Raw genomic sequence first — 12,362 nt, 5'->3', positions numbered from 1 at the left:
TCTTAGCTATGAGGAGAGATTGGGTAAACTGGGGTTGTTCTCCCTGGAAAGACGGAGAATGAGGGGAGATCTAATAGAGGTGTACAAGATTATGAAGGGTATAGATAGGGTGAACGGTGGGAAGCTTTTTCCCAGATCAGAAGTGACGAGCACGAGGGGTCACGGGCTCAAGGTGAGAGGGGCGAAGTATAACTCAGATATTAGAGGGATGTTTTTTACACAGAGAGTGGTGGGGGCCTGGAATGCGCTGCCAAGTAGGGTGGTGGAGGCAGACACGCTGGCATCGTTTAAGACTTACCTGGATAGTCACATGAGCAGTCTGGGAATGGAGGGATACAAACGATTGGTCTAGTTGGACCAAGGAGCGGCACAGGCTTGGAGGGCCGAAGGGCCTGTTTCCTGTGCTGTACTGTTCTTTGTTCTTTGTACTAATAAATAAACTGTAATTTTTTTTGCTCTTTGACCAGGTTACCTGCTCTGACATCTCCTTATGAGGCTGTGTGAAATTTTGTGTAATTCCGTGGATCACTTTGAGGTTAAAGGTACTTCAGAAATACACCTTGGTGTGAATTGGAATTAGTGCAGTCTCTTGTTCCAGTTACAGTGGAGGGAGTGTCCTATTTTCTAACCCAAGTTTCATGGTCTCTGACTGTGGCAGCCTGGTCATTGGAGCTGGCTGAGCTTTGCGGGGATGTTATGGGGAAGGTTTGTGTCTGCTGTGAGGAGCTGGAAACACAACAAATCAGGACAACTGCTCCCACAGAACTTTATTCAATCTTCAGAAATACAGAAAGAGGAAAATTACTCAGAGTTGTGTTTACTGGGCTTGGTTATTGCCTCCTGTTACATAACTTTCACTTTGGTCTTTTCTCTACTTTTCCCAAAATGATTAGAACCGGATTACTTGACACTGATGTCCTCTGTGTATTTCGACACAACTTGTCCATTAATCGACTCTTCCACAACAGTCCGCACTGTCTTTGTGATGACAGGTTCTGTAAGGAGACAAATGAATCATCAGTGGCTGGTGATTGGATGATGAATAATTTGTTGGAGGCTAACGGATGCTCATTAATCAGCAATTAGTAAAATCAAATATCTGATGTTACAGTTCTGACCACATCTTGGTTGCCAACTCTGATGGGACACAGCCCTGGAGGTTTCATCACATGACCTCCTGTCCCCAACTTCCCCTCATTGGTCAAACATCACACCCATCTTCAGAGCTCCACCTCCACTCGCCGGTCATTGGTCATTCAATTAGACATTCTCATTGGCCATCAGATACCTCCATCTTGCTAGGCCTTGCCCCTTCTCTCCCTCTCTGGTTTCCCAACGTCTCAATCCCTATGTTGTATTCATTGCTTTATATTGTATTTTAGGCAGCTTAATACAAGGGGACATTATACTGTGCATGTCTTGGGCAAGGCTAATCCATCCATATTACCATCCAGCCCATTCTGCCTCATGATTCCTGGCTCCATACTTTGATTTCCCCCCATCCTCCATTCTTGACCATATCGCAGCCACTAGCTGCCCACTCATACAATGACCATCGCTCAGATGCGAGTGGAGACAGTCAGCGTTATTTGGCTAATCAAACATGAGGGCACCGTGAGAGAAGTTGAATTCTTCCCTGGATGCATACAGACCTCACTGGATATCAATCAAGAGATGGCATCCCACCAAACATTTGTTCCTCCACTCATTGAGGAACTGAAGTGGATTTTGGCAGCCTAATAGTCCCTCCACTGGGATTAGACTGTCCCACTGTGTGTGAATCAGTATCACAGCAGGCAGTGAAGTTGTGGAATAAGGAACTGGCTCTCTCTGTCTCTGTCACTCTGTTAAGAACATAAAATAGGAAGAGGAATTGATCCTGCAGCCTCTGGAGCCTACTCCACTACTCATCTGATCTTTGACCTCAACTCCACTCCAGCGGCCAATGCAGATATTTGTCGAGTCCTCCAGAGTTTGATGGTCTCAGTGACCGGGTCATCCACAGCTTCCTACGCTAGAGAATTCAACGGTTCACAAGCCTATGAGTGAAAAATGTCTACTCATCTCATTCCTAAAAGCGTGAATCCTTGTCCTGAGAACGGGACCCATTATTCTAGATGCTTCAGCCCAGGAAACAACCTCTCAGCATCTGACACTCGCTGCCTTATCTACAAGCTCTGAATGTACATTGTGTTCAAGCTGATTGTGCAGTCACTTTGAGGACAGGTTATGTCTAACTCACCGTGCCTCTCCTCTTTGACCACAACCGTAGTGCTCAGATCTTTTGTAGTTTGTGATGTTCTTATTTGGCTGGTAAAATAAAGAATAAACAATAAATATCCACAAATCTCTCCGGCAGGAACATCATAAGGACTGGTGAGAGTGTGAAGGAATCTGCTTTTGTGTAACACTTTCCATAACCTTGTGAATGCCCCAAAGCATTTTATAGCTGGTATCTCATTAAGGTCCTTGGGCGGCGGGGGGGGGGGGGGGTGATTTTGTGACTCGGTTAATAGTCCAGGTCACAGGAGTTCAAAATACACCCGTTTGTAAACTGGAATTGATTTTCTTAAAGCTCTGATCCCTTTCGACCTCTATTATGAGCTGAAGATTTGGGGGCAGGGGTCGGGGGGCTCTCAGGGAGAAGAGAAACCCCCCACTGAGACACCAAAATATTCAATCATTTCATTGAAGTAACTTAAACGACACAGCAGGTTGTTAAAAACTCTGAATTATTGGAACATTACGCCAGTTACAGGACTTCTGTGCAGAGAATCGAAGGATCCCGAACGCAGACAGCTTGCTCATCAAAAGTGGGCATTTGAACATCTCCACAACAGGATAGGTGGACGGTTACTTTATTAATATTGAATGCATTCAAGAGGCGGCTGGATATAGCACTTGGGGCGAATGGGATCAAAGGTTATGAGGGGAAAGCAGGATTACGATTGAGTTGGATGATCAGCCATGATCGTGATGAATGGTGGAGCAGGATCGAAGGGCCGAATGGCCTCCTCCTGCTTCTATGCTTCTATGTTAACAACTTTGTGCTATACCAAAGTAGGAAGGATTGATCCTGGCACTGGTTCTGAAATGCAAAGTGATCCAAATTTCACATTAACATCCCTTATTAAGAGCAAAGAATTCATCAACCTCACCCCAAGTACAGACAGGTAGAATTCAGAAACCAATGTCATATCTGACATGTTTAGTTAGTTAGAGGGGTGAAGCTGGAAGGAGCTGGCTTTATTCTGGTTGCTCTCTTACCCAGATCCATTCAGCAGGGCACGGTATGTGGCAATCTCCATCTCCAGCTTCGTTTTAACATCCAGTAGCTCAGCGTAGCTTTTGACGTTTTGTTCTAGTTTCAGCCGGAGATCCATCAACTCTCCCTCCAGCCGGTTGACGTCCATCTGGAGCATGTTCCGTTTATCGCTGTAACGACCTTCAACTTCTGCAAGACTGCCCTCCAGAGATGAGATCTGCAGATAAACGGAGATTAGTCAGAGCCTGACTCCCCAGAAGCTGCTGGCAGTGGGGTTACTGGTCTCCTGTGCGGTACTCACCATGCTGAGCAGACTCTGTAGCTCCATTTCCAGTCCCTGGACAGTGTGCCTCACTTGGGTGAGCTGTGATTTTTCAGCTTGAATGGCGTCAGCATTAACGGAAAATTCTTGCTGCACGAGCACACACTGAAACAAGTAATTAGAACAATTCACAGACCCTGTTTTAAACAAAACCACTAACTCTGTACTATCACACTGCTGTTGGGACGTCAAGGGTTAACACTAAAATAATTCTATTTTTGAGATAAAAGATTGTGCCAATTTAGTTTGGACCATTTTGAAACCAGGCCCCCAAATGCTATATTATCACAAGCTATATATAGAACAGGAGCACAGCAATCTGTTCAATGGTTCCATTCTCATGCTGAAGGTATTTTCTTGTGGGTTACACTTTGAAGGAGATAGGGAATTGGAAGATTTCAGAGATTAACTTTCAAACAGCCAAGAGAATTGGTTTGCAGACAGGAATGAAAGAGTAGGAATAAATGGGTCTGTTCTAAGTGGCAGGCAGTGGGGTCCTGCCGGGATCAGTGCTTGGACCCCAGCTACTCACAATATATATCAATGATTTGGATGAGGGAACCAAATATAATATTTCCAAGTTTGTTGACATTACAAAACTTGGTGGGAAGGTGAGTGGTGAGGAGGATGTTAGGAAGCTTCAAGGTGATTGAGACAAGTTTAGTGAGTGGGCAAATGCACAGCCGATGCAGTATAACATGGATAAATGTGACGTTATCCACTTTGGATGGAGAAACAGAATGGCAGAGTATTATTTAAATTGTGATAGATTGGGAAATGTTGACGTACAAAAGGACCTGGATGTCCTAGTACACCAGTCACTGAAAGCACGCATGTAGATAAAGCAAGCAGTTAAGAAGCTATGTTGGCCTTCACTGCAGGAGGATTTGAGTACAGGAGCAAGGATGTCTTATTGCAGCTGTACAGGCCTTACTTAGTGAGACCACACCTGGAGTATTGTGCGCAGTTTTGGTCTCCTTATCTAAGGAAGGATATTATTGCCATAGAGGGAGAGCAGAACGGTTCACCAGACTGATTCCGGGATGGTAGAATTGTTGTTTGAGGAGAGCTTCCTATTGGTTCTCCAATCTCAGGGAGCCCCCTGTTAACTTTAATTGGATGGTGGGTGCACACCAGGGACCCCCGTGGCATTGGTGGAATTTAAAGGGAGAGATGATGGCAAAATGGTAATGTCATTGGACGTGTAATCTCGAGAGCCAGGCTAATGCTCTTTGGACAAGTGTTCAAATCTCACCATGGCAACTGGTGCAACTTAATATTAATTAATAATTTTGAGAGCTCTCTCGTGCTGAAGGGCCCAGCCTCCACAGGGGCCACTTCCTTGGCCTCTGGAAACTGTTGTATCCAAGGCCTTTCTGGTCATTGGTGTTCTGTCACAAATCACACCATGGTCACTCATTGGAGCTCTGTCAGTGCTGACGTGGTGTTGGGAGCCAGAAATTTACCCAATGTTCGGGATCAGATCCCAGAGCAACCATTCAACCTCTGAGTTTCTGCTCAACCAGGGCCACTCAGCTTCTGGTATTTAAATGTTGAATTTCTGAACTGCATCCAGGGTTGCTTTTAGCTTTAGCTGTTTCTTTACAGGTTTGTGGAAGGAGTTACGCTGGACTGTCATTGTCCACCCCCTCCCCCCCGGACTGTTGTTGTTGTGTCCCACCCCCACCAACACCACTCCCGTGCCCTGTGCTTTACAGCTAATGAAGTATTTTCAAAGTGCAGTGACTGTTTGTAACGTAGGAAACAGGGTGACCAATTTGTGCATAGCAGGATCCCAGAGCAGTAATGAGCTAAAGGGTAGTTAATTTGCTTAGTTTGAGGGATCGTTGTTGACCAGGACACCAGAGGGACCTGAGATCCTTTCACATCCACCTGACTTCAGTTCAAAGTCTCATCTGAAAAACAGCCCCTCCCGCAGTGTAGCATTCCCTCGGTACTGCACTGGGAGTGTTTGCCTGGATTATGGGCTTAAGTCTCTGCAGTGGGACTTGAAGCCTCAGTTATCTGAGAAAATGGTAATTGTTGCTGCCTTGTAATGAAGGATGTGATAGTTGAGTGATCACAATGGAATAATCGCACATGTTCCCAATTACCTGCTGCGCAAACCATTCTTCAGCTTCTGCCTTGTTCTTTCTCACGATTTCCTCATACTGTTGCCGCATCTCATTCAGTGCCTTCGACAAGTCAGGGCCCTTTTCAGCTGTGACATCTACAGAGACATTACCAGATATCTGGCCACGCAGTCCCCTAAGCGCCTACAGAGGAAACATTCAGTTAATCCATATTCCCAATCTGAAAGGAACTTCATAGCATTAATTTACCAAAATGGATGTTACTGACCTCCTCGTGGTTTTTCCTGATGTAGATCAGTTCCTCCTTTAGGCCCTCAATCTGCATCTCCAGCTGACTCTTATCCAATGTCATTTCATCCAACATTCCACGCAGCCCATTGATGTCTCCCTCCACAGCCAACCGAATCCCCAATTCAGTCTCAAACCTACAGACACAAAACAGGGGCAAAATCTCTCTTATTAGTTCTTGCCTGATGCTGAGGTTAAGAGGCATTCTGTGCGTTTTATAGTGACTTTTCTGATCTAAATGATTTTCCCTGAGTGGTCTGAGGGTTGCAGTGGGGATGGGAGCGGGTGGGGGTGAGGGGACGTTCCAGAGTTCTCCTTTCCCATAGGTACTCCTGTCTCTCCCAAGAGATTACAGATCCGTGTCTGGTCAGGATACTCCAGGCATCATGAGTACAGAGACGTCATGCTACAAAGCTGAATAGACTAACATGTGCGGTGGCAGAGATGGCACAGTGGTTAGCACTGCTGCCTCACAGCGCCAGGGACCTGGGTTCAATTCCCAACTTGGGTCACTGTCTGTGTGAAGTCTGTACATTCCCCCTGTGCCTGCGTGGGTTTCCTCCGGGTGCTCCGGTTTCCTCCCACAGTCCGAAAGGCGTGCTGGTTAGGGTGCATTGGCCGTGCTAAATTCTCCCTCAGTGTGTCCGAACAGGGGCAGGAGTGTGGCGACTGGGGGATTTTCACAGTAACTTCATTGCAGTGTTAATTTAAGCCTACTTGTGACACTAATTTTTTTTAAAACTGGTCCCTCCACAATGCGATCATTTCTCTAATGCACGAATCTAGGTTTCTGCTGTTTGATGTTCCCGACTCAATCACATCTCAGCAGAGTGGATTCTGCGTGAGAATTCCCTTCTGCTTTCCATTTCCACTCAATATCATCCATTCAGCAGCAACAGGTAAGAAGGAGGCGAGAGAATGCTGAAAACGGACGATGCGGAAATCAAACCAGCGGGAAAGGAGAGTCAGAAATTAAAGCTCACTCAACACATCAGACAGCTAGAGTTACTCACTTTGATTTAAAATCTTCAGCAGCAAGTTTGGAGTTATCAATCTGCAGCATCAGCCTGGAGTTATCAAGGATGAAATCATTAATCTGTGAAAATAGGAGATTAATAATAATAGTTTCTGAGAATAAATGAGAAGGAGGCAGCCAACAGCAACATCACTGACACTTAGCTGCATTTACCCAAACAGACGCCGGAGCGTGGCGACTGGGGGATTTTCACAGTAACTTCATTGCAGCGTTAATGGAAGCCTAATTGTGACTAATCAATAAACTAACTGTAAACTTTTACTTTGTCACTGCTTTCAGTTAGAGTTAGAGCCAGTTTTGTAACACTGCAGACTTCCACATTCCATTCCACACTCCTGCACTGGTCAGCCCCCCCCCCCACCCCCCCGCCACCCCACCCCCTGCCATTCCCACCCAGCCCCACCTCCCACCCACACACATCCCCACCCCCCCACCCCCCACCCCCCACCCACACACATCCCCACCCCCCACCCAGCCCCACCCCCCACCCACACACATCCCCACCCCCACACATCCCCACCCCCCACCCAGCCCCACCTCCCACCCACACACATCCCCACCCCCCCACCCAGCCCCACCCCCCACCCACACACATCCCCACCCCCCACCCAGCCCCACCCCCACACATCCCCACCCCCACCCAGCCCCACCCCCTCCACCCACACACATCCCCAACCCCCACTCAGCCCCACCCCCCCACCCACACACATCCCCACCCCCCACCCAGCCCCACCCCCCACCCACACACATCCCCACCCCCCACCCACACACATCCCCACCCCCCACCCAGCCCCACCCCCACACATCCCCACCCCCCACCCAGCCCCAGCCCCCACCCACACACATCCCCACCCCCCACCCAGCCCCACCCCCCACCCACACACATCCCCACCCCCCACCCAGCCCCACCCCCCACCCACACACATCCCCACCCCCCACCCAGCCCCACCCCCCACCCACACACATCCCCACCCCCCCATCCAGCCCCACCGCCCAGCCACACACATCCCCACCCCCCACCCAGCCCCACCCCCCACCCACACACATCCCCACTTCCCACCCAGCTCCCCCCTCCCCACACAGCTCCCCTCCCCTATCCAGCCCCCCCACACAGCCCTCCCTCCCACAAATCCAGCCCTCCCTCCCCCCACCCAGCCACCCTGCCCCCCCCACCTCCCCAGTTTCCCCACCGACCCTCCCCTCTCCCCCACCCAGTTTCTCCTCCCCTCACACCCCGGCCAGTCTCCCCTACCCCCACACCCCGGCCAGTCTCCCCTCTCCCCCACACCCCAGGCCAGCGACTGCTGTTGTCTCTCTGCCCCTCTATCCCGAGCTTCCCCAACAGTCTGCAGCTCCTCCTTCAATGCCAGTGTTCAGTCCAGAACATTCTCCCCATTCACATTTCCTCATGGCTCCCACACGGTGAGTGCTTTGTGCCGCCTGCCTGCTCTCTATTCCTCTTTCACTCCCCACTGTGCCCGGTCCCTGTGAACTGCTGGACCCAGTTCCAGGGTAACTTTCCAGCATTGACTCAATTCCCACCTGCATTCCTCAAATTCTGGTCTCTGGAGACAGCTCAATTTTAACCTCTCGGTTTGACTATCCCTTCAGTTATTTAAGCTTCAGGCTCTGCAATTCCCTCTGTGCCTCACTTTCCTCATTCAGAACACTCCCTAACCAAACCTTAGAGTCATCGAGTTCTACCTTCTCCCTTCGGCCCATTATATGTGTGCCAACCATCAAGCGCCTATCTACTTCAATCCCATTTTTCAGCACTTGCTCCGTAGCCGTGCGTGCTGTGGTGTTTCGAGTGCTCATCTAAATGCTTCTTAAATGTTGTGAGGGTTCCGCCTCTACCACTCTTTCAGGCAGCGAGTTCCAGATTCCCACCACCCTCTGGGTGAAAACGTTTCTCCTCAAACCCTCTCTAAATCTCCTGTCCCTCACCTTAAATCTGTGCCCCCTGGTTATTGATCCCTCTACTAAGGGGAGAAAGTTTTTCCTATCGAGTCTACCTATATCCTTTATTAGCTGAGGCATGGGGCAGGAATGTACCTGCCTCGTTGGTCCCGAATCGGTAAAATCCTGCCTGAGGTCAATGGACCCTTGCATAGTCCGCCCCTCGCCCGCTCCAATTCCCCTGCCCCACAGGGCAGTAAAATTCCAGCGATAGAGTTTAAAAGTAGGGAGGTTTTGCTGAAACTATATAAGATGTTGGCTAGGTCACAGCTGGAGTATTGTGTGCGGTTCTGCAATCTACATTATAGGAGGGATTTGATAGCCTTGGAAAGGGTGCAGAGGGGATTTACCAGGATGCCGCCTGGGCTGAGGAGTTTTAGTTATGCAGAGAGGCTGGATGGATACTCCTTGGAGTAGAGGTGGGGTGGGGGGAACATGATTGAGATGTATAAGATTATGTGGGGAACAGATAAAATGTGGGGCGGCACTGCTGGTTAGCACTGGTGCTTCACAGCACCAGGGACCTGGGTTCGATTCCCGGCTTGGGTCACTGTCTGTGTGGAGTCTGCACGTTCTCCCCGTGTCTGCGTGGGTTTCCTCCGGGTGCTCCGGTTTCCTCCCACATTCTGAAAGACGTGCTGGTTAGGGTGCATTGACCCGAACAGGCGCCGGAGTGTGGCGACTAGGGAAATTTCACGGTAACTTCATTGCAGTGTTAATGTGAGCCTTACTTGTGTCTAATAAATTAACTGTAATAGTCTGGTGAATCTCCTTTGCACCTCTCCAGTGCAATCACGTCACCAGCCCTGCACACAGTACTCGTATCTCCTTATGTGGCTTGATTGGCTTTGTTTTATAAAGCTCATGCAAAGGACCTCAGGCAGTTTAATTTAGTTAAAGGTGCTATCTGGCTCGAAGTTGTTGTAATAGTTAGTACAAGTCAAGCTGCAGTTCCTGGCTCCTTACCTGCTGGCGGATACCGCTGATGGTTGCCCAGTAAGCACTCCAGTCCTTGGCAGCAGGAGTTGCATTCTCATACAATTGGCGGATTTCCAGCTCCATCTTGCTGTTGGAAGTTTCTAAGTCACGCACCCTTTCCAGGTAACTGGCCAGGCGATCATTCAGGTTTTGCATTGTGGCTTTCTCACTCAAGCTGCCCCCTGAAGAGGCTGAGAGAGAGCTCGCCCCAAAGGCACTGCTCCCCAAGCTGGAGCTGTAACCCACTGAGGCAATGCGGGAGCCTCCATAGCTCCCACCATGCACACTCATAGAGCGAGCAGGGATCCCACTGCTCCGAGCATGTCTAACGGAGCCTGAGGACTTGATACTGTAGCTGTAAGCCATGCTTCTTTCTACCAAGTGACTGCTACCAACTCAACACTGCGAGACTCAGCCTGCCTCACCTTATATCCCCTCTTCCCAAATTGTCACTGCTCCTCCTCCTGCTCACACATAGGCTGGCAGGAGATCCAACCCTCCCAGCACTGCTGCTCTCAGCGAAAACCTTTCACCACTCAACCTGACAGTTTGACACATGGATGAATGGAATAGTTACCCTGCCCTAAACACACCCTGGGCTGTGCCTCACACTACAGCAAGAGGAGAACCAGTTTCCCATCTCCGCCTTTCTGCAAGATTTGCAAAACTGCTGTCAGGATGCACTCTGCAAAAACAGAAATCATTATTTCAATTGTCTGTTTTTTTAGTGGGATGTTTTGTGTTTTATTTAAAGAAAGCTGAAAGTTGCCTTCAAGCCGGATAGGTTAAAAGAACTGATGTGGCGACTTGTCCACTTTAAGCAGTCACTGGATTTGTTGATTGCAATATTTCAGGTTTTACAAGTTTGGAAGAGTTGTTTTATTCTGCAAGCTCGCACTGAGTGGGGTGGGATTTCTGCTCCTTCTCCAGTCTGGGGGCGCGGTGGGTGGGGAGAACATTGAAAATTAACATTGAATTAGTCAGAGTACAGCTGCCCAGGGCTCTGGGGTAACCTGTCGCGGCAGCTGGAGGTTATTTTCACTGAAAGACAGTTTAGTTTAACAGCAGCTTGTGTTTATATTGAATCTTTAATGTGATAAAACATCCCAATGTGCTCAGCACAAACACTGTAAACACAAAACTTGACTCTGAGTCACATATTAGCAGGGAGGTGAGGTGCATAGAATCCCTGACAGCTCAGAAGAGACCATTTGGCCCATCAAATCTGCACTGACTCTGACAGAGTATTTTACCTAAGACCTCTTCCCCACCCTATCCCTCTAATCCACACAAGTACCATGGCTAGTCCCGTCTAACCGACACATTTAGTGTATAAAATTATGAAAGGCATAGATAGGGTGAACGGTGGGAAGCTTTTCCCCAGGTCGGTGGTGACGTTCACGAGGGGTCATAGGTTCAAGGTGAAGGGGGGGGAGGTTTAACACAGATATCAGAAGGACATATTTTACACAGAGGGTGGTGGGGGCCTGGAATGCGCTGCCAGGCAAGGTGGTGGAGGCGGACACACTGAGAACATTTAAGACTTATCTAGACAGCCACATGAACGGAGTGGGAATGGAGGGATACAAAAGAATGGTCTAGTTTGGACCAGGGAGCGGCACGGGCTTGGAGGGCCGAAGGGCCTGTTCCTGTGCTGTATTGTTCTTTGGACACTAAGGGAGAATTTAGCATGGCCAATACCTGGCACGTCTTTGGAGTGTGGGAGGAAACTGGAGCAGCCGGAGGAAACCCACGTAGACACGGGGAGAACGTGCAGACTCCACACAGACAGTGACCCAAGCCGGGAATCGAACCCGGGTCCCTGGCACTGTGAGGCAGCAGTGCTAACCACTGTGCCACCGTGTCGCCCCACACATCTTTGGACTGTGAGAGGAAGAAGTCCCACAACACCAGGTTAAAGTCCACCAGGTTTATTTGGTAGCAAATACCTTAAGCTTTCGGAGCACAGCTCCTTCGTCAGATGGAGTGGAAATGTGCTCTCAAACAGGGCACAGAGACACAAAATCAAGTTACAGAATACTAATTAGAATGCAAATCTCTACAGCCAGCCAGGTCTTAAAGGTACAGATAATGTGGGTGGAGGGAGCATTCAACACAGGTTAAAGAGATGTGTATTGTCTCCTGATTTCTGTGTCTGTGCACTATTGGAGAACAAATATCCACTCCATCTGACGAAGGAGCTGTGCACCGAAAGCTTCTGGTATTTGCTACCAAATAAACCTGTTGGACTTTAACCTGGTGTTGTGAGACTTCTTACTGTGCTTACCCCAGTCCAACGCCGGCATCTCCACATCTGTGAGAGGAAACCAGAGCACCCGGAGGGTAACCTGCACCTCACCCTCATCTAACTCTCCCCATGACTAACCTCAGCCTCCTCAACCCCTGACTTCATGCTCTCCA

The 12,362-nt window shown here is 49.1% G+C and overlaps 1 protein-coding gene across 1 annotated transcript; it reads right to left on the bottom strand.

The window, feature by feature from the left end:
* Positions 1-742: 742 nt before the first annotated feature.
* LOC144500803 (keratin, type I cytoskeletal 42-like) lies at positions 743-11,162 on the bottom strand. The gene is made up of 8 exons (XM_078224268.1): positions 9,930-11,162; positions 6,982-7,064; positions 5,949-6,105; positions 5,702-5,863; positions 3,567-3,692; positions 3,268-3,482; positions 2,243-2,310; positions 743-995 (listed from the first exon to the last, which is right to left on the bottom strand). Exons 1-8 carry the CDS (start codon positions 10,305-10,307, stop codon positions 901-903), a joined length of 1,284 nt encoding a protein of 427 aa, XP_078080394.1. The 5' UTR covers positions 10,308-11,162; the 3' UTR covers positions 743-900.
* Positions 11,163-12,362: the final 1,200 nt, after the last annotated feature.

This window comes from Mustelus asterias, chromosome 11 (assembly GCF_964213995.1).
Source record: "Mustelus asterias chromosome 11, sMusAst1.hap1.1, whole genome shotgun sequence".
In the NCBI taxonomy this organism is placed as follows: Eukaryota; Metazoa; Chordata; class Chondrichthyes; order Carcharhiniformes; family Triakidae; genus Mustelus; species Mustelus asterias.
Note: the sequence above shows the minus strand (reverse complement) of the source record. Positions and strands in the feature narration are given on the sequence as shown.